The sequence below is a fragment of the Bos javanicus genome, chromosome 23 (genome assembly GCF_032452875.1).
Source record: "Bos javanicus breed banteng chromosome 23, ARS-OSU_banteng_1.0, whole genome shotgun sequence".
Lineage (NCBI taxonomy): Eukaryota > Metazoa > Chordata > Mammalia > Artiodactyla > Bovidae > Bos > Bos javanicus.
The window spans coordinates 17,170,512-17,190,341 of record NC_083890.1 but is presented as its reverse complement, the minus strand read 5'-3'; the positions used below and the strand labels follow the sequence as shown (position 1 = coordinate 17,190,341).

General features: G+C 50.7%; 2 protein-coding genes across 7 annotated transcripts; one reads left to right on the top strand and one right to left on the bottom strand.

Moving 5' to 3' along the window:
- Positions 1 to 247: 247 nt before the first annotated feature.
- On the bottom strand, positions 248 to 9,672 carry MAD2L1BP (MAD2L1 binding protein). Of its 4 annotated transcripts, none has more exons than XR_009732835.1 (4): positions 5,372 to 9,280; positions 4,486 to 4,751; positions 1,699 to 2,300; positions 248 to 513 (listed from the first exon to the last, which is right to left on the bottom strand). XR_009732835.1 is itself a non-coding variant. In XM_061398282.1 (4 exons), exons 2-4 carry the CDS (start codon positions 5,439 to 5,441, stop codon positions 1,788 to 1,790), a joined length of 849 nt encoding a protein of 282 aa, XP_061254266.1. In that variant the 5' UTR covers positions 5,442 to 5,818; positions 9,587 to 9,672; the 3' UTR covers positions 248 to 1,787. The 4 variants fall into 4 exon arrangements, 3 of the variants coding, with proteins under 3 accessions (XP_061254266.1, XP_061254265.1, XP_061254264.1); XM_061398282.1 differs by adding an exon at positions 9,587 to 9,672 and having other exon boundaries at positions 248 to 2,300; positions 5,372 to 5,818; XM_061398281.1 differs by having other exon boundaries at positions 248 to 2,300; positions 5,372 to 5,551; positions 5,732 to 9,280.
- Positions 9,670 to 19,756, top strand: GTPBP2 (GTP binding protein 2). Of its 3 annotated transcripts, none has more exons than XM_061398267.1 (12): positions 9,670 to 9,751; positions 12,184 to 12,210; positions 12,698 to 12,882; positions 13,176 to 13,284; positions 13,741 to 13,938; positions 14,237 to 14,411; positions 14,545 to 14,764; positions 15,186 to 15,321; positions 15,441 to 15,499; positions 16,041 to 16,212; positions 16,660 to 16,824; positions 17,054 to 18,334. In XM_061398267.1, the coding sequence occupies exons 3-12, from the start codon at positions 12,749 to 12,751 to the stop codon at positions 17,228 to 17,230; spliced, it is 1,545 nt and encodes a 514-aa protein (XP_061254251.1). In that variant the 5' UTR covers positions 9,670 to 9,751; positions 12,184 to 12,210; positions 12,698 to 12,748; the 3' UTR covers positions 17,231 to 18,334. The 3 variants fall into 3 exon arrangements, with proteins under 3 accessions (XP_061254251.1, XP_061254249.1, XP_061254250.1); XM_061398265.1 differs by lacking the exon at positions 9,670 to 9,751 and adding an exon at positions 10,141 to 10,378; XM_061398266.1 differs by lacking the exons at positions 9,670 to 9,751; positions 17,054 to 18,334 and adding exons at positions 10,157 to 10,378; positions 19,246 to 19,756.
- The last annotated feature ends 74 nt before the right edge of the window (positions 19,757 to 19,830 follow it).

Here is a 19,830-nt window from a genome sequence, read left to right as displayed (position 1 = left end):
GTGAAGGTTTTTTAAAGTAGGACTTGAGGGATTAGACTTGCCTTAATGTCTTCCACCTCAAAAGTTTTTAACTCCCTTCTTTAAAATTCTCCCTCCCTTTAAGTCGACCCCTCAGCCTGTCCCTTTCCGAGTGGGAGACATGGCCCTGTTCCTCTTCTGTAAGGTACTATCAGACACAAAAACAGTGGCGAGTCCAAGCTGGCGGAGTATGCTTCAAGTGGACACAGCACAGAAAAGAACTCAAACCTTTTGTTTGCATTGATTCTGTATTTACTTAGCACCAGTAAGTGGCAGGTTCCACATCAGGAAACACAATCTGAAGCCAGAGATGAAGTCCCACAGCTTTCCAATGCTTCCAAATTCAGCAGGGCAAACCCTGTTTAATCATCTCAGAGTAAAATCACACAGAATGCACAGCACAGTGTAAAGCACTCAGCCTCTGGAGTCAGCTGGACTGGGTCTGAATCCAGGTTTCAACACTTATGCAAGTTATTCAGTCTCCCCAAGCCTCATCTATAAGACACAGACAATATTATGAAATCTGTAAGGTTATTAGATTAGATTATGTAAAGTGCTTAAAACCTACTATAAAATATAAACTATTTCCCATGTTTTCTTAAAGTATAAAAAATAGTATATATGTACACACACACACACATACACCACACACCTATCCCCACCACCAGCAGGGTGAGGATTCAGCCTTCAACTTGCTTCCAAAAAATAAGTAGATGTTCTCAGGGACAAAGACCATCAGTGCTCAGTGGTCAGGACAGCACCAAGCTGGAGAGGATAACAGTAAGGATCAGGATGGCCAAGCCACAGATGCAGCTGAGGAGGAATGGCCACAGGCAGGAGGGCAGGGATGGCACAAGGACAATACTGCCAACAGTCACTGCCAGCAGCCACCATGCAACTGCAGTGGAGAGAGCAGGGCGAATTCCAGAAGGGATATTTGGCCTCACGGAAGTAACTCTACAGGGCAGACCCGGTGTCTTAGCCTATGGTTCAATCAGGCTTTACAAAGACTCTCTTGGTTTTCTTTTCTCAGGTCCCTCCCGCTGTGTGACCTCTGCTTTGGGTACACATACTCTTAAGGGTCACAGAACCCAACATGGGGCAAGCAAAGAACATCGGGCTAGGAGTTAGCTGATGAGGATTCTTGGTCCCAACTCTGCTATCAAACTGTTAAAGAACCTTGGCCAAGTCATTTAACTTCCCATATTGGCCCAGGAATAATGAAGAGAAAGAACTATTACAAAAAAAGAAATCATGGAAGGCTGAAGCCTAAGAGACCAAAGGAGATTACTCTAGCCTTAAGCCTCTTTAAGCCAAAAATGTTTCAGGAAAATTTAATATGAATCCATTCATTTTATAATATATTTAAGTCCATGAGTCACATCCACATTATGTCCCTGTTAAAAATTCTAAAAAGCCACAGCAAAAAGCTAAAAAGGGTCACCTCCCCACCCCACCCCATGGGGTGGGGTGGGGAGGGGAGGGGAGGGAGCCTGTCTGTGGGCCCATGTTTGCTTTCCAGCCCCCAAAAGAAACACCTGACCCAGCACCCTCTGGGAAAATCAGCCTGTGACTCAAAGAGATGCTTGTTCAATGATGATTACAACTCCAGCCATACCATCAGTCCACCAGAAAGTCTAAGGGGGGCAGGCAGCCAGAAGGACAGAACCTTTCTCTCACCAGGAATTAACTAGCTCCAAGCAGATGGGTGACGTGGCGCCACCAGGGGAAGATAATTTAGCCATTGTGTGCACGATGAGCATTCCCATTCATTCGTGGAAGCCTTTCAGTGTCACTGGGGCCTGGAACCAAATGTAATCCTCCCAGGTTGTAGCTGGGATGGCGGGTCGGCCACAGGACAAGGTCACAGTCAGCTTGTGGCCCCGGCTGGGCACTCTGTAGTTGAGCTTGGGTCGAAACCAATCTTCTCCACAGTCGCGGTGACCCTGTGCCATGACGATGGTGCCCATGAGTGGAGGGACCTGCAGCTCACTGAAGGCATCAGCCAGGAAAATGGCTCGGAAGAGGCGGCGCAAACAAGCTGCCGTGCTCAGGCTCGGGTCCATGCTGTTGGGGGCTAATCGGGACAAGTCAAGCTCATAGAACTCCTTGGGGCTGAGGGCATTGCCCCCAAGGAGGATCAGCACTCGAGGGACTAGTGTCCGGGCAAAGAGTCCCTCCAGGTGGCTGAGGACACTTTCCAGTTCTGCCAGGGTTTGCTGGCATTTCCTGCTGCTCACCTCAGCAGCGGCCCGAGGTTTCTTCTTCACCACGTCCTCTGCCTGTGAGGACAAAGAATGGTGACAGAGAAGGTCTGCAAGATAGACGAAAGCTAATGCCCTTTGAAGAACCATGCTGGGACAGAGCAGACTCACAGGACTGGAACTCCAGTTCAGTGAACCGCCACACTCAAGACCCTGGGTTTTATCACAGGGAAATGTATCAAAAGGAAAACAGATTCTTTGTACAAAATTATAATTCTTCCGCACTCAGAACAGCAAAGACAGTGTACTGAAGCATCCAGAAATTAGCAACTAAAATACTAAAATACTCATGTGGTGGCATGGCAGGTAGTAAGCTTTTGCTGTGCTGAAAATAATGACAAGACTGAGGACTGGGGACTTCCCTAGTGGTCCAGTAGTTAGAATCCACATTCTAACGCACAGGAGGAGAGCTTGATTCCTGCTTAGGAAACTAAGATTCCCATATGCCACAGGGCAACTAGAGAGCCTGTGCTTGGCAATTATTCAGGAAAAAAAAAAAAAAAACCCACCAAGGATTATTTGGTCTAATAAATTCTGGAGTTCATCCTCCAGTTAAACATGGCATTCATGTTGAGGTTTGACAGAAAATAGCAAAATTCTGTAAAACAATTATCCTTCAATAAAAAATAAATTAAAAAAAAAAACACGGCAAGCTGATGGAAGGGAGGAAGGAAATGAAAGAGTGGGTGGGAGGGAGGAAGAAAGAGGGGAGGGAAGCAGGAAGGGAGGGGAGAGAAAGAGGACTCCCAGTGGCAAAAATAACTAAAAAATAGATGGCAGTGGCTAAAGACAACAACAAATTTTTGGAAGAGAGAAAGCAGGAAGCACTCAAGAGAGCTGAATACCAAGTGCTGTCAGAGGGGACTCCCCTGAGAAGCAAACCACACTGAAGAAGTCCATAAAAGGCCTAGGAGTTGTTCATTTAAGCACCACAGAACACAAAAATGAACACATGGGGACTGAGTGAACACCTGTGCAAGGACCCTAGGCGTGCATGCGTGCTAAGTCACTTCAGTCATGTCCAGCTCTTTGTGACCCTATGGACTGTGGCCTGCCAGGCTCCTCTGTCCATGGGATGCTCCAGGCAAGAATACTAGAGTGGGCTGCCATTCCACTCCAGGGGATCTTCCCAACTCAGGGATCAAAACTGCATCTCTCATGTCTCCTGCATTGGCAGGCAGACTCTTTACCACTAGTGCCACCTGGGAAGCCCAGGACCCTTAGATGGCCTGCCCACCCAAACACAATGTTTTGGAAGTGTTCTTTCTCTCTTTCCTTCCTTCCTTTTTCCTCTCATGAGTAGTGTATCAGGTGGAAGCACAAATAAACGTGTTCAGTTTACCATGTATAACTGAAAGATAACTCCAAAATCACCTTTATTAGAGCAAATAATCATCTTTCCCTTTATCATTACCACTTCGTTCCCACCCAGTGTCCTTTAAGTCTATCAGCTAGCTCACAGGGCCAGCCACGCACACAGAACTTTCAATGACTTATTCTTAAATATTCAGACACCAAATAAAAGCCTCAACTGTGAAAGAGACCAAAACAAATAAATAGGAAAGGAATCTGGAAGACACAGAGACAGTGCAAGGGACAGAGGAAAACTTCAAAAACACAGTAATTAACACTCACAAGTAAGAGAAGTTCATACAGACAGGAAACAGGATATAATTAAAAAGGAACATGTGGGACTTCCCTGGTGGTCCAGTGGGTAAGACTGTGAGCTCCCAATGCAGGGGTCCGGGTTCCATCCCTGTTCAGGGATGCTTGCAGGTTGCAACTAAGGCCCAGCACAGTCAAAATAAATTTAAAAAATAAAAATTTTAAGACAAAGTTCTTAAGACTGTGACTGCCAAAAAATTACTTTAAGTGTAAGAATATAAACTCAAGGAAGAAAAGTATAACAGAAACTAAGAAAAGAGGATTTGGAGAGAAAAATACACTAAAATGAGAGGATCATTTCATGAAGTTCAAATGTAACACACAATAGGAGTTTCAGAAAAAGAAAACAAGAGAAAAAGCAGGAAAGCTTTGACTACCCAGACTAGAGTGGGAAAGGACTGAAGCCATAGGGCTGAAACATCCTTTACAGCTGCTTATGCTGACATGCGTGAAGGTTCCTTTAACCACCCTTTTTACCTGCCACCATCTAATAGCCACAAAGTTCACTCACCAATTTTCTCCCAAAGCTTTAGCCTACCTGGGGAAAAGGTTTTCGGTAGAAGTGCTTAAGCTGTTCGTAGGGCAGAGGTAGTTGCTGGCGTTGGTACATGATATGTTTTAGAAGCTCACAAGTAAAGCGACAGCAGCCTTCCTGGCTCACAGGCCCAGGAAACACCACTGGCACCATGCAGTCTCTGGGACGAAAGGGCTCCAAAGGGTTGGGAGGTTCCTGGGTGGAGGTGGTCTCAAGTAGTTCTATCTGGGGGTCCTGAGTTTCCTCCGACTTCTCACACCACTCCAAATCTAGTAGGTGCACAGAGGGACAAGAGAGAAAAACGAAAAACTTAAAAGGTCTATGGACATAGCACCCTGAAGCCCGATCTCCTCTGTTCTCCAAAGCTAAACAGGGTCCGGCCTGATTAGAGCTTAGATGAGAAAAAGTTAAGAGGCCAAAATCAGTCTTCCCATCCCTTGTGGCGACATCAGCCACCACAGCTGAGGCCACACGCCTACACACGCGGATTCCCTCCGCAAACTCCCCTCTGGGAGGCTGCTCGCAGGTTCCAGATCCCAGTTGTCCAAGTAAGAGACTGCAGGATTTGGAGGGACCGGGTGGCGGGAATTTCGGAGACAGCGACTGGAGATCTGCTCAGAAAGCAGAGGCCCTGATATGGGAAAATGAGTTGAGAGAAAGCGGTGTCAAGCAGGGCCCAGAACACGTCGCGAAGAAAGAGGAGAATGAACCAATGGAATCCAGGGCCGCGGGGGCGATGGAGTCAAAGGGGCCGAGTCAGAGCTGGGAGGGACGACGGGAAATGGGGACAAGGAACACGGGCTAGTGAAACGACTACGTGCTAAATGACTGGAGGGAGCCGTGGCAGGGAGGAAAACAAACTCCTCGAGCTCCGGACTCTATACCTTACCAGGGACTGTAGCCGGGGGCTGCACTTCCGGCTCCGGGGCCGCCATCACGACCTCCTTCCCGTTCTCCATTCGGTTTGAATAGGCGCCCCGCGGTGCTTCATGGGAAGCCCGCGCCTCCACTTCCTGTTCTGCTGGCCCGGAAGTGGGAGGGGCGCCGCGACTGTGCGGCAGAGGCTTCTCTGGGTGGGAAATTGAGCCCTGTTAAGGAGCGGAGCCGAGCCCTCCTAACACCCTTCGGCGAGTCCGTCGAGCCCTCCTCCCACAGAGAAACCGCGGGTTCTCAACCACTTGGCGCTGCCTTCCGAGGACACCCACTCACCCGCATCCATTCTTTCCTGCGTCCTCTACTCGCTACGCACCTAGTTCGTGTCAGGCCCTGTCCTAGGTGCTGGAGTCTCTGCGGCGAAGAAGCCAGCGACTGGAGGGGTCCTCAAGGGGTTCAGTGCCTATAGATTCAATGCAGTGTGATGAATTATACAGTAAGGTGTACAAGGGCAGTGGACGCGGAGAACAGGAGCGCCTAACCTAGAGGAGGTGGGAGTGAGGAATGGTCCAAGAGGAAATTGATCTTTAAGATGAGTAAAGGTAAAGAGGAGGGTCTGGTGGTCCTGGAGACTGTTAAAAACAAACAAGGCCCAAATGGATTCACTTCTGCTAAATCTCACCAAGACTCATTTCCTAATCTAGTAGGAGTTTCAGCTTCTCCTGGAGTGGAATTTTAAACTAACCAGTCTGGCATTTCAGCGCTAGTGAGGTAATCTGCAAGATAAGTCCCCCAACATTCCCCCTAAATGGAATTCCCCTTTCTTTTGCTAATAACCTCATTATCCTGCCTCCATTTCTATAAAAGTCTTGCATTTTGTACAGCCCCTCAGAGTGCCTTTTATTTACTGGATGAGATACTTCCTGATTCATGAATTGTTAAATAAAGCCAATTAGATCTTCAAATCTTCAGTTGAATTTTGTTTTTTTTAACAAGACCTTGAGATACAAGAGCATCCTCAATTCAAGAAATAAAAAGAGTTCGGCTTAAGAAGTATTAAAGCTGTGGTAGACAAACAGAAGCCAAATCATAGTAAGGAAGGCTTTCTAAGCCATATTAAAAAGTTTGAACTTGTTCCTGTAAGGGGATGGAGGAACGTTTGAAAGGTTTAAGTAGGAGAGTGACATGGTTATATTTACATTTTATACTGAAAAATTTAACCTCTACACTGGCTGCAGTGTGGAGATTAGATTACAGAGAGGACAAAGGAGGAGGCACAGATACCAGTCAGAGCTAGCAATTGGAATACCCAAGTACATGGTGAGAGAGGCCTGAACTAGGGTAGTCACAGTGGGGTGGAGAGAACTGGGTGAACCCTATAGATATTTAGGAGGTCCAGTGAGTAAGGTGGTTGATCCCAGGAAGAGGAGGGAGAGTGAGAGACTGTCCAGAAGATAAGCAAAAAAAAAAAAAAAAAAAGCAGACTTTTTACTTCAGCAACTCTATGGCCAGTTGTGCCATTCAATGAGGGAGGGAACACCAGAGGAAGGCCAGTTTTATTGGGTATGGGTAAGGAGAAAAGATGAGTTCCATTTTTGATAGGTTGAGTTTGTTGTTCCATTGGACAGTGAAGAGATAATTTAGGGACACCATAAGGAGCAGAAATATGTATGTGAAAGTCATCAGCAGGGAGGTTGTATACAATGAAAATGAGCAAGGATCCTGAAGACACTAATGTTTGGGGATGAGCAGAAACAAAAAGGGTCTATGGAGGAGACTGAGGAGTAGCCAGTTCAGTTCAGTTCAGTTGCTCAGTCGTGTCCGACTCTTTGTGACCCCATGAATCACAGCAAGCCTGTCCATCACCAACACCCGGAGTTCATTCAAACCCACTTCCATCGAGTTGGTGATGCCACCCAGCCATCTCATCCTCTGTCGTCCCCTTCTCCTCCTGCCCCCAATCCCTCCCAGCATCAGAGTCTTTTCCAATGAGTCAACTCTTCGCATGAGGTGGCCAAAGTACTGGAGCTTCAGCTTTAGCATCGTTCCTTCCAAAGAACATCCAGGGCTGATCTCCTTGTAGTCCAAGGGACTCTCAGGAGTCTTCTCCAACACCATGGTTCTAAAGCATCAATTCTTCGGTGCTCAGCTTTCTTCACAGTCCAACTCTCACATCCATACATGACCACTGGGAAAACCATAGCCCTGACTAGACGGACCTTTGCTGGCAAAGTAATATCTGCTTTTCAATATCCAGGGAAGTAGTAATAAAAATAGACAAGTGTTAGGTGATAGAGACCAAGAGAACAAGTGTGTTTCAGGAAACAGGAACCAGCGATCAAAACACTCCATAAAAAGCATAATGATTAAAATACTGTGGTATTGGCTTAGGAATAAACAAAACGGAAGAGAGTCAAGAAACAGATTAATGTATCAATATGTATATAGGTCTCAGCAATGATGAGGCTGACTCTTGGAAGCAAATAATTTCAAACAACTCCCTATGCATTTAGGAGGGGGAAAAAATTAGTTCCCATTATACATTCTACATAAAGATACATTCCAAATCAATTAAACATATAAACATAGAAATAAACCTCAAAACTCCTAGAAAAAAATACTGGAGAATTATTCATAATTTAGGAGTGGGGTTGGCCTAGACATGACACAAAACCAAGAAAATATAAAGAATTGCTAAATCTGACTTTAAAATGTATGTAAAGATACTATACATAAAGAATGAATGACTAATTATGCACCAGGAAAAAAGTCTGCGTGTGTACATCCATTATTTACCCCACAGGCAACCACCTCATAAGCACCTCATAAGCAACCCTTCCAGGAAACTAAACACACATACCACCTTCCATCTCCCAGGACCCTGATCTCCTCCTGGGCAGAATTCCCTGCTCCTCCTACTCCTCTGCCAGCCTTCACTCCTGTCTGCGGTAAGCCAGGTGGTATAAGATCGGATATCAGAATGGGCTATCCCACTCCATCTCTTAAAAGAAGGGAATTGGAAAGAATGAAGTGAAACTGTGTGGGGGACAGCTGAAAGATCTGTGATGATGAGAGTACAAGTGTTATCAGGTGACTGCAGCAGACCCTGGTTATCAAGAGAGCCCAGTGGTGGTGGTGGTGGTGGTGATAATGTTGGAGGAATAGTCTTAGCTCTCGCTTCCAATCCTCATCTTTCTTCAGCTGTCTCACTCAGCCCCTAAGTAGCAGTTTTCCTGGTGGGGTTGTGTCCCTGGCTGTCTGCAACATAACCTTCCTTTAGCTGAACAGGATACAGAAGTCACAGCTTGAAGGACCCATAATTGGTTGGGTCTGCTAAGCCCTTTTGCAGATTTTGGTCCTTCTGCTTTCACCGGTTTGGGGAGTTATGCCACGTGGACAGCATCTACCTGATCAGTAACCTGCCTTCCTCCTTGTGGTCCTGGGGAGAAAGCCATGGACTTCAGCAGGTCTGAACCTCTGCAAGGATCACCAGAGGTAAGCCACTGGTGCTAATTTTCCAAGGAAAACTGAGGTCTGCAGGGAAGGGTTTATTTCTAGGCTGCGTTTGAGGATCTCGCTGTTTGTGAAGAGAGGGGAAGTGGACATACAATGGGTGAGTGGTGAGTCACGAGACAGCCACGGGGCTGGGAACTGAACTCTGGCGTCCTGACTCCCAGCTCAGCAACACCAACTGCTTCTCCACTCTGCCTTTCTAGTGTGTTGTACACTGGTTTATGTCACTGAATGTGTTTACTCTTTGCTGACTGCAAGAGCCCTAAAGAGCAAGAGAGTTGACAGCTTGGCAAGAAAGTCAAAAGTCAGCAGTCCCCTGGGCCCTTTGCCAAGTTTCTATTCCAGGCAACTTCCCCCGCCCTCGCAGCGGTTGACGTAACCCGAGCCCCAGCCCCGCCCAAGTAGGCCAGGCCCCTCCTACACCCCCTGGTTGTTTTAAAACCAAACTCGGTTCTCCCGGATTGGTTCTGCTTCAAAATAAAGGGGAGGGGTAATACTCGCTGCGGGCACTCGCTGCAGGGCAGGGCTGGTTTATAGATTCAGGCCTCGTGTCGGGGCTACCGCGGTGTCTCGGGCTGCTAAAACCAGCCCCCGGAGGGTGCCAGCCCGGTAATAAAGCAGTGACCACTGTGTAAAGGTGGCATAATAATCGTAACAATAAAAGCCATAATTAGGCTAACCACCATCCGCCTCCGCCCTGGCATTGGTCCTGACTCACCCAGAAGGCACGCATGCCATTGAGGGAGAAACTGAGGCATGGGCGGAACCAGTAGGCTGGAGGGACAAGTCGCCCTGAATTCTTCAGCTCTCCAGGTCCAAAACATCTTGTCTGCGATCGCGTTAAGGGGCCAAATCCAGAAGCGCCTACAAGGCTAGATTCTATGTAAGCTCCCCCGACTCCAGTGACTGCCCCACCTCCAGGCCCCTGGAAAAGACCCGCTCAGCTCTCGGAGACTGGAACCAGACTACAGCTCCCTTAGGCCTTTGCGCGCAAAGCCGCGCTCCTTGCCTACGCCTAGAAGCCACCCGCGGCCCCTTGCGCCGCGATGCCTCCTGGGAGTTGTAGGGCTGCGGCGAACTCTTTCCAGGGAGCTCCTAGGCCTAAGGACTCTATATCCCATGGTGCTCCGCGGTTGTTTCTGACGCGACCCGGAGGCCAGGGGATGCGGGGGCGTGGCCTGCCCAGGGCCCCACCCCGCTCTCCTCTGGCTGGCCCGACTCGGCCGTGGCAGTAGGCGCGGCGGCGGCGGCGGAGTCCGCGGCGGCGGCGGCGGCGGTGGCGGCGGGGGGGAGGGGCCGGGCGGGGGGCTGGCGGCAGCGGCGGATGGACTCGCGGGTATCGGAGCTGTTCGGCGGCTGCTGCCGGCCCGGAGGGGGCCCGGCTGTGGGCGGAACCCTCAAGGCTAGGGGCGCCGGCGGCGGCAGCAGCTGCGGTGGCCCGAAGGGGAAGAAAAAGAACGGAAGGAACAGAGGGAGCAAAGCAAACAACCCCCCGTACCTGCCCCCCGAGGTGAGCACCTGATAAGTGGCGGGGTCAGAGGTAACCACTCCTTCCGGTACCGGGACTCCAGGAAGGCGGGACAGAGAGAAATAGTACCCCCTTCCGGTGTCATAGACCCCTGAGAAGAGGAGAACCGTTTTTTCCGGTCCAAGGACCCCAGGGAGGAGGGACAGAAAGACTGGGCCTCCATTCCTGTGTTAGGACCCTGGGGAGGAAGAGTTGGGAGGGCGGCGGGAATCTCCCCACTCTGATCTAAGTAACTCCAGGTGAAGTGGGGAAAGGCGGTCCCATCCGCATCCCTTGGGAAGAGCAGAGTAAGAATGCCCAAGCCCTTTTCCTGTGCAACTGAAGGAAAGGAGACTGCATCCTGGGAAGTGAGGAGTTAGAGTTTTCTAAACTTGTTCCAGGGAGGAGAGGAGTACCGGGAAAAGAGCAATATGTTCCCTCCCTCTCCACACACACAAACACAAGCAGAGAACACTCAGGCTAAGTCCTCCCGCCCTTTGCCTGTCCTACGAGGAAGTGTGCACAGCCTCCACCTTCCTGCTCCAGCTGTTCCCTAAGGCAGACAATAATTGCTACTTTGTCCCTCTATAGAAAAGGAGGACACAGGAGAAGAGCCTCATCCAGTGGTTGTCAAACTTGAGCACGTTAGAGAATCACCTGCTGCACCCCTAGAATTTCTGATTCAGTAGGTCAAAGGTGTCCCTGATAATCTGTATTTCTTACAAGTTCCCAGGTGATGCGAATGCTGCTGGTCCTGGGACCACACTTTGAGAAACTTTAGCCTAGACCATCATCCTTGTATCAGTATTCTGAAGCCACTCATTCTAATTTTTCATGTCCAGCAAAATGAAAAAAAGGAAGGTCTCTGTTGATGGGGAAAGGTCTCCTTTACACTCCCATGCGATTATCAGTGAAGACCTATAAGAGCCTGAGAGTCAAAGAGCCTTGAAGGGATGGAATGATGACAGGAAGGGGAGAAGGAAAATGAAATGGCCAGGGAGGAGGAGTGCAGAAATACAGGACTGGCAGGACAGGCAAATCTCATATCCTTTTGCACCTGAGAGGGGAAGGCTCGGGCAATAGGATACTTCTGTGTTGGGTCATCTGATATAGGGAAGGGGAGGGGGTGGTGTGATGGACTCAAGATTTCACCTCAGCTGGGGCGCGAGGGCTAGGGGGCAGAAGGGGAAAGGCCACAGTGGTCTGGTTTGTGGTGTCTGCCTCCTTCATTATCTTTTCTGAGTTTCTTCATCTCAACCGCAACTTTGGAGACTTGACTCTTCCTTCACCTGGCTCCTCTCTCACTGGGTTTGTAGTGACCAGTGCTGAGCTCACCCTCTGGCACTGCTCCAAAACCTCTTGCAACCTCTTACTCTTGGTGTCATCAGCTGAAGGGCGGGCAGGAAGGAAATGGTGTCTCAGACCAGTGGCAAAGAACGGCCTCCACAGCCTGGACATGGAGAAGACACAGACATGGGAACAGCAATTTGAGGCCCTAGAAGGAAGGAAAGAGGGTGATCTTACATCTAAGAAGAGCATGCTGCCAGTGATCCAAAAAAGAGGGACTCAGGGTTCCGTTCCTGGCTTAGATAGATGACTGACTGTGTTCTTGGAGGCCTTTCCTTCAGAGAGGTCACCCTGGAACTGAGTACAGGGCTAGTCTGCCATGACCTTTGACAGACACCTAAACAAAGTGCAGCTCAAGCTTCCTGCTCTCATAAGTTAGCTGCCTGAACCCCACTGGGAATCGGGGAAGTAAGGGGTTAGGCCTGGACAGTGTGTGGTAACAGCTCCCTGTTTCTTTTCAGGCTGAAGATGGAAACATCGAATATAAAGTGAGTCTTAGGCTGGGGAGGGGCAGGTTGTCCTTGGTGTGGGATGATTTTCTATGATCCTTCTAACTTTATGCTCTATACTGCTGCAGTCCATTGGGTCGCTAAGAGTCAGACACAACTGAGGGACTTCACTTTCACTTTTCACTTTCATGCATTGGAGAAGGAAATGGCAACCCACTCCAGTGTTCTTGCCTGGAGAATCCCAGGGATGGGGGAGCCTGGTGGGCTGCCGTCTATGGGGTCGTACAGAGTCGGACACGACTGAAAAGCAACTTAGCAGCAGCAGTCATTTAAAGATGTGGTTCAGAGTAAGGGCTCTGTACCTCATTCTGTTGGAAGAGGACGCGCTGTCCGAGGAGGTCAGGGATGAGGGTGGTTAAGAGGGAAGGGAAGGCCCTGGTCCTTGCAGCAGGACAGATGGGGAACCTGTGGGGTCAGGAGGAACATCTCTGACTTTTTCTTCTCATGATACTTCACCTGCCCTAAGCTGAAGCTGGTGAATCCATCCCAGTATCGTTTTGAGCACCTGGTGACCCAGATGAAGTGGCGGCTCCAGGAGGGCCGTGGTGAGGCCGTCTACCAGATTGGGGTAGAGGACAATGGGCTGCTGGTGGGGCTGGCTGAGGAGGAGATGCGGGCTTCCCTCAAGACCCTGCACCGGATGGCAGAGAAGTATGCTTCCCTTTGGTCCTCCTTTCCCTAAATCCCCAGGACCTGCCTTCTCTGGACAAAGGGCTGAAGTGGGGAGGGTTAGTTTTCTGGGGTCCTCTGCCCTGGACCCAGGCTTTTTGCCCCTTGACTTAAGGTTCATTTGTGTCAAGGGAGCTGTGGATGCAGGATAGATTGGAGGCAGGTAGGAAGTGGAGTAAGGTGTTCGGAGCTCTGGGGGAAGTATGAGAAGGCCATGGGTCCAGGGGGATGGGGAGTACAGGTGAGATGTGGCAGCTGTGGCCTTGCTGTGACAGAGTCGGGGCAGACATCACTGTTCTCCGGGAGCGAGAAGTGGACTATGATAGCGACACACCCCGGAAGATCACCGAGGTGCTAGTACGAAAGGTTCCTGACAACCAACAGGTGGGTCCCCACCCCTTCCTGTTTCTCACAGCCCTGCTCCCTGGGAAGGTCCTCTGGTGGCAGACTCTTCCCTGGCCTGGGACTCTGAGATTGGGTCCCCAGAGACTGCCTATGCCTTTTTTTTCTGGTTGGACTGGGTCTTTGTTGGTGTGCACCGGCTTTCTCTAGTTGGTGAGCAGGGGCTACTCTCCATTGTGGTGCATGGGCTTCTCATCCTGGTGGCTTCTCGTTGCGGAGCACCGGCTCTAGGTGCACAGGCTACAGTAGTTGTGGCTCCTGGGCTTTGTTGCTCCCCTGCACGTGCAGTCATTCTGGACCAGGGATCAACCATGTCTCCTGCATTGGCAGGCAGATTCTTACCCACCACACCGCCGGGGAAGTCCCTGCCACTGCTTTTGACCTTTCAGTGGACAGAGGTGAGGGGTTGGAACCTGACCTCTGACAATTCATCTGCAGTTCCTGGACCTCCGTGTGGCCGTCCTGGGGAATGTGGACTCAGGGAAGTCAACTCTGCTTGGAGTCCTGACCCAGGGAGAGCTGGACAATGGGCGGGGCCGGGCTCGGCTCAACCTTTTCCGCCACCTGCATGAGATTCAATCCGGCCGGACCTCCAGCATCAGCTTTGAGATCCTGGGCTTTAACAGCAAGGGAGAGGTGCATGCAATCACCGGGACCCAGTGGGACCAGACTCTGAGGATGGGATGGTAGTGGTGAAGGACAGAGTGAGGGCAGAGTGTGGAGACTGTGGAGTAGTGTAGATGAAGGAAGGCCCGAGGACACTGAACCCACTGTGACGTCCCTAGAAAACAAACAGGGAATCAACTGAACTAAATCCTCAGTGGGGCTCAGGGTTAAGAGGCAGGGTTACCCAGGGACTGGTTTAGGTCCTGGCAGATCTTGCAGGGTTGGGGAGGCTGGCCGGGGGCACTGAGAGCCCGGGGCTCTGGGCCAGGTGGTGAATTACAGTGACTCACGGACGGCAGAAGAGATCTGTGAGAGCAGCTCCAAGATGATCACCTTCATCGACCTGGCAGGCCACCACAAGTACCTGCACACCACCATCTTCGGCCTCACCTCCTACTGCCCCGACTGCGCCCTGCTCCTCGTCAGTGCAAACACTGGGATCGGTAAGAGGCGTCGGTGCAGGGGCGGGGTCACTCTTCTCCCCGGGCCCCTACACATCTGGGAGCCAGACCACCTCTCCTCTTGCTCTCTCCCCCTTCCCGCATCCTGACTCTCCCGCCCGCCTTCTCTGAGCAGCTGGCACCACACGGGAACACCTGGGGCTGGCACTGGCCCTGAAAGTGCCCTTCTTCATCGTGGTCAGCAAGGTGGACCTGTGTGCCAAGACTACCGTGGAGAGGACAGTACGCCAGCTAGAGCGGGTCCTCAAGCAGCCTGGCTGCCACAAGGTTCCCATGCTGGTCACCTCTGAGGATGATGCCGTTACTGCTGCACAGCAGTTTGCCCAGTCCCCCAAGTAAGGCTTTCCCACTCCAGAATCCTCAGGGAAGGCCGCCACAGGGCCCCGGAGCACAGGGTACCCCTTCCCTTCCCTACAGACCAGACCAGTTCCGGCTCAGTTCTGTGGTTTTCCAGGTTGGGATTGTGGGAGGGAGTCTTTGCTGAAGGCTGGATCCTTCCCCCAACCAGCTTTGCTGACCCCTGGAAGCCTAGAGGCAAAGTGCTGTGCCAGACATTTGCCATCTCCCTGGGCTCTGGGATGGGTCTCACGTGCCAAACTCGTAGAGAGAGGCCCCAAGCTCCTGAAATGGTTACCAGATAGGAGAGGGCAGCCCCTGTCCACTCTGAGAGAGGCTTGCCTTTCCATGTAGGGGCTCCAGCCACTGCCTCCTATTTGGAACTTTCCTCATCTGCCCATTTTCTGCCTCCCTCTACAGCATCACCCCTATCTTCACACTGTCCAGTGTGTCTGGAGAAAGCCTGGACCTGCTCAAAGTCTTTCTGAATATTTTGCCTCCACTCACCAATAGCAAAGAGCAGGAGGAGCTCATGCAGCAGCTGACAGAGTTCCAGGTAATTGGCCATCTGGACAGGCAGTCAGCCAGGGAACTAGGAGGGACTAATCCTGAGCCCAGAGTCTGTTTTGAGGTTTTAGAGCTGCCAGCCCTTGATAGAATCTTCTTTGGCTTCAGGTGGATGAAATCTACACGGTACCAGAAGTGGGCACAGTTGTTGGAGGGACGCTTTCCAGGTGAATTGCCTTTCTTGTTATCTACCCCACTCAGCCTTTACACACCCAAGGACCTGAAAACATCATAGCTCACAGGCCACCCTGGCGGTGAACAGATGTGCTTGTTTGTAGATGAGGCTTTCGCCATCAGAGATGGAGAAAGCCCATAAATTGGCTTATAAGGGAAGAAACTTGCCACTTCTTAGGATCCTTCAGGCCTCTGCAGGGGGAAGTCTGAGTCTTGACCCCACGAAGACACCTAGAGTGCATTCAGCTGACTTCATTGCCACCAGGGAAACAAGGTCCCCTGAAACTCTGCCCAAGGGCATGATTGCTCTTTCAGGAATCAGGTGGTCAGTATTAAGCCAGGAGGTCCCTGTCTGCCAGGCTCTGCTGGTGTGAGCCTTCAGTCTGGACTGGGGCAAGGCAGTCATCTCCTTAGCTTTGAGTCACAATTTGGGGTCTTTCTCCCCCACCTGAGGGACTCAGAAGGGAATGACCTAGTAGAGAAGTACGTGTGGGGCTTAGGCTGACGCTGTGCCTCCTGCCCTCTGGGCTGCAGTGGGATTTGCCGTGAGGGGGACCAGCTGGTGGTGGGCCCCACGGATGACGGCTGCTTCCTGGAGCTCAGAGTTTGCAGCATCCAACGCAACCGCTCTGCCTGTCGTGTGCTGCGAGCTGGTCAGGCCGCTACGCTGGCCCTCGGAGACTTTGACAGATCTCTCCTTCGCAAGGTGAGGTGGAAGGGTGGGTTGGAGAGAAAACACAAAGAAAAGTGCCTGGGAGGCTGGCTGCTTGAAGGAGAAGCATCAAAGGTGCTTCAGGGGAACTCAGAGGGAACATGGTCTCTAACCCAAGAGGGCTGTCCGGGTATGGACAGACACTGTCTGGGTATGGAGAAGGCTTAGGATACTCACAAAGCACAGATCGCTAAATGTGAATCATTGTGTCACAACCCTAGTGTCTAGGACTCTGAAAATACCAAGCATTAGAAGGGTTAGAGGACACAGGTGGGTAAGGGAGGGCTCCTTAAAGAGAAGGGTTTTCAGTCAGGTTTTCAGTCTTCTGAGGTCTTTGTGTTTGAAGTCCTAGAGGAAACTGTAAAGGGTGTGAGGGCGGCCAGGGAGGAGACACTAATGTGAGGTCTGCCCTTCCTGAGTGTGAGGGCTCTGCCTCCCCAGGGCATGGTGATGGTGAGCCCAGAGATGAATCCCACCATCTGCTCAGTGTTCGAGGCAGAGATAGTCCTGCTGTTCCATGCCACCACCTTCCGGCGAGGCTTCCAGGTGACAGTTCATGTGGGCAACGTACGCCAGACAGCAGTGGTGGAGAAAATCCATGCCAAGGTGAGGGGACCCAGCCATGCCCCCGTTTTCCCAGGGAACAGTCAGAATTCTCCTGCATCCAGAAAGGAGGGAAGCCTGTCCCCAGACTCAGAGACCTCCCTTATCCCTCCAAGGGGACAAAGCCCCACTTGGGGTGGGTAGATGCCTGCTCAACCCTCGAGGGTGGAGGGCCAAGACTAGTAGAGACAAGAGGCATGGTCCAGGGCCAGTGACCGTGTATCTGCTGCAGGACAAGCTGCGGACAGGGGAGAAGGCAGTGGTACGTTTCCGCTTCCTGAAACACCCAGAGTACCTGAAGGTGGGCGCCAAGCTGCTGTTCCGGGAGGGTGTCACCAAGGGCATCGGCCATGTCACCGATGTGCAAGCCATTGCAGCAGGAGAGGCCCAGGCCAACATGGGCTTCTGAACTCCAAGCGGGCACAGCTCTTCTGCTGTCCCTACAATACAAAAGGTGACTTCCGGCCATGCTGCCCCCCACGTTGGCGGCTGTGTGTTAGTAGGCTAGAGAGAGGGGGCGCTCTCCACTGCCTGCTCCCTGCCACCTTTTCTGGAGACATGCCAATCTAGGTATGACCAGGGAGGGGCAGTCAGTCGTGAGGGAGAAGACAGGAGAATTCAGGGCAGTGCTCAGCAGCCTAGTGTTCACCTGGTTGGCTCATCAAGCTTGGCAACCCTGCGGCCTGTCTACCGGAGGGAGCTGACCACTGCCACACCGGCCCCACTGTCAGGACTGGGCATGATCCACTGGTGTGGTTCTTGCACGTCAGGAATTGTCACAACTGCTGGGGGTGGTCCTCGAAAGCTCTCCTTTTTCTATACCTCTTCTCAAGGCCATGTAAGTTGCCCACCTCTACTTGACTGTGGACAAAAGACCTCTGCTCCGGGCCATCAGGTGGCCCAGGGTCTGAAGAAAAGGCACAGGGACAGTGAAGGCAGAGCTCCCACCCTGTGCCAAGACACAAGGCCAGCTCCTCAGCTTTCTCCCCCTTCCCTTCTTCATTCAAGGGCCACGTCCCCCGTTTCTCCTCTCAAAGGCCCCACAGGTGCTATTTGTTGTGCTGGCCCAGGTGTGGGGCCGCCAAGCTAAGACTTGGCCAACCGAGGGTCAGCTGCATGTCAGTCAGTCTTGTCCCTGCCTCCGCAGTGATCTGTTGATTTTAACGCTGGATCAACCAGTATGTTTTACTTTCCCCGACCACAGCTCCCCGTCCCACACCCTCACCTCCCGTCTGGCCCCGTGTAAGTCCTCTCTTGTTTTAGTAGTTTGCAGTGAGCATCCCTTTCCCTCTGTTGCAGGGAACCTGGAGGAAAGGGAAAGATGTTGCCATATTTCCTACTCCTTAGGGCATGGATTCCCTCCTTTCCCTTTGTTAGTGTCCTGGGTTCCCATGGACTCAGGGATTTGGTTGAGGTTTCTCTGCGTGTATATATATATATATATACACATACATACATATATATATTTAAATACACATATATATATTGTACAGAATAAAAATGTTTTATTGAACACACCGTGCTTATGTTTAAGCCCCAGGCTCATCTTCCAGAGCTGAATTCCTCTCGAGGATCAGAGAAAAGCAAAACCCTTATGCTGCTAAGCCCTAATGGGGGGAAAGAACCCATCCGGCCTCGTGTTCACCCTGCGTCCTTTCCTCTCCCCCACTTGCGGTCAGTGTCCCAGTGCTGTGACTTAAGTGTGCTGGCTTGGTTTGCATAGTTCTTTGAGCAGAATAGAAAGTCAAACTGTCACCTTTCCAGCTAAGACAGGTACCCACCCTGTACTTGAGGGGCTGGCCACTTGCTCATGGTCACAGGGTTACATAAGGAGGCTGATGACTGCCCCATCAGAGATTTAGAGATAAGCATGCCAGCTATGTAGTGATGGGTAGAACTTAAGAGACATGGCAATCTGATCCTCACTCTTTTCCTAGCAATGCAAAGTGTAGTGAGGTTCATATTATAGTCTAAACTGACTTTTTGGAGCTGAAGGCTACCCACTGAAACCTGTCTTCTTCCTGTTTGTGTTCAGAGTACCTGACTACCACATTCTATGGGTGGAGAAATATGGCTCAAGGTTAAAGTCCAATGCAAAAAACAGGGACTACATTTGCAGTACTGATCCTTGCAAAAGAAATTTAATAATAAATGTGGCCTATGGTCCCAGGGGTATTCTGCCTTCAGAGTATTAAAGTGAGCCTCCCTACCATTCAGGCTTCGCTGCCCTTTTTGGCCACACTGCACAGCATGAAGCATCTGTTCCCTGACACCAGGGATCAAATCTGCACCCCCTGCAGGGGAAGCACAGTCCCTTGGCTGCTTTTTAAATATCGCTGGTTTAACTGGCTACTAAGAAGCCTGTGGTTGAAGAACTTCCTACTGGTGTTGGGAACTAAAAACCCTTTACTTCCTTCCGTACAGCTGCTCATAAACTGCTATGAGGGAAGGCTGCAGTCACCATGAAGGTACTACAGGTCTTGCCCAACACTGGCCCTTGCACATCTGTCTGCATCCCCAAGAAACCAAGGTGTGCCTCCGGTGTGGCCTTGTTGGTTCTTCACTAGTGCTCCCTCTCCCCTCCCCCGAGGACCGCTCCTGGCCGCTAGAAGGCCACTGGAACCAAAGTTTCTACCACAGTGCTTTTCTGTATGACTTCTTCCTGTCTACTGAAGTGTTAACAATTTGTTCAACTTGATCTGTACAGCACCCAAAGGAGATTTCTTTTCAAACTTCTCCCTAGATTAAGAAAGGAAGTTTTAGAAAATGATACTGAGACATCTCCACAAACTAGTGAGGCACTCTGCATTGATACAGCACTGAGAAGGATGAAAAAGTGTATAGTAGTCTGTACATTTTTAGTGTTAGTTCACCTAACCCTAAAATTTTCACTCTGTATTCATCCAGTGAATATCAAGGACCTATTGTGTGCAAAGCACTGTGAAGAATTCTTTTTTTTTTCTTCCCATTTTAAATATTTATTTGGTTGCACTGGGTCTTCATTGCTGC

What these genes read in the sequence shown, in the direction of transcription:
- MAD2L1BP (XM_061398282.1), bottom strand. Translation starts at nt 5,441, where the DNA reads ATGGAGAACGGGAAGGAGGTCGTGATGGCGGCCCCGGAGCCGGAAGTG. An exon ending in GCCCCCGGCTACAGTCCCTG is followed by an intron (nt 4,752 to 5,371) that starts GTAAGGTATAGA and finishes TGCACCTACTAG; the next exon opens with ATTTGGAGTGGTGTGAGAAG. An exon ending in ACCGAAAACCTTTTCCCCAG is followed by an intron (nt 2,301 to 4,485) that starts GTAGGCTAAAGC and finishes TTGTCCTCACAG; the next exon opens with GCAGAGGACGTGGTGAAGAA.
- GTPBP2 (XM_061398265.1), top strand. Translation starts at nt 10,193, where the DNA reads ATGGACTCGCGGGTATCGGAGCTGTTCGGCGGCTGCTGCCGGCCCGGA. An exon ending in ATGGAAACATCGAATATAAA is followed by an intron (nt 12,211 to 12,697) that starts GTGAGTCTTAGG and finishes ACCTGCCCTAAG; the next exon opens with CTGAAGCTGGTGAATCCATC. An exon ending in GTTGGAGGGACGCTTTCCAG is followed by an intron (nt 15,500 to 16,040) that starts GTGAATTGCCTT and finishes TCTGGGCTGCAG; the next exon opens with TGGGATTTGCCGTGAGGGGG.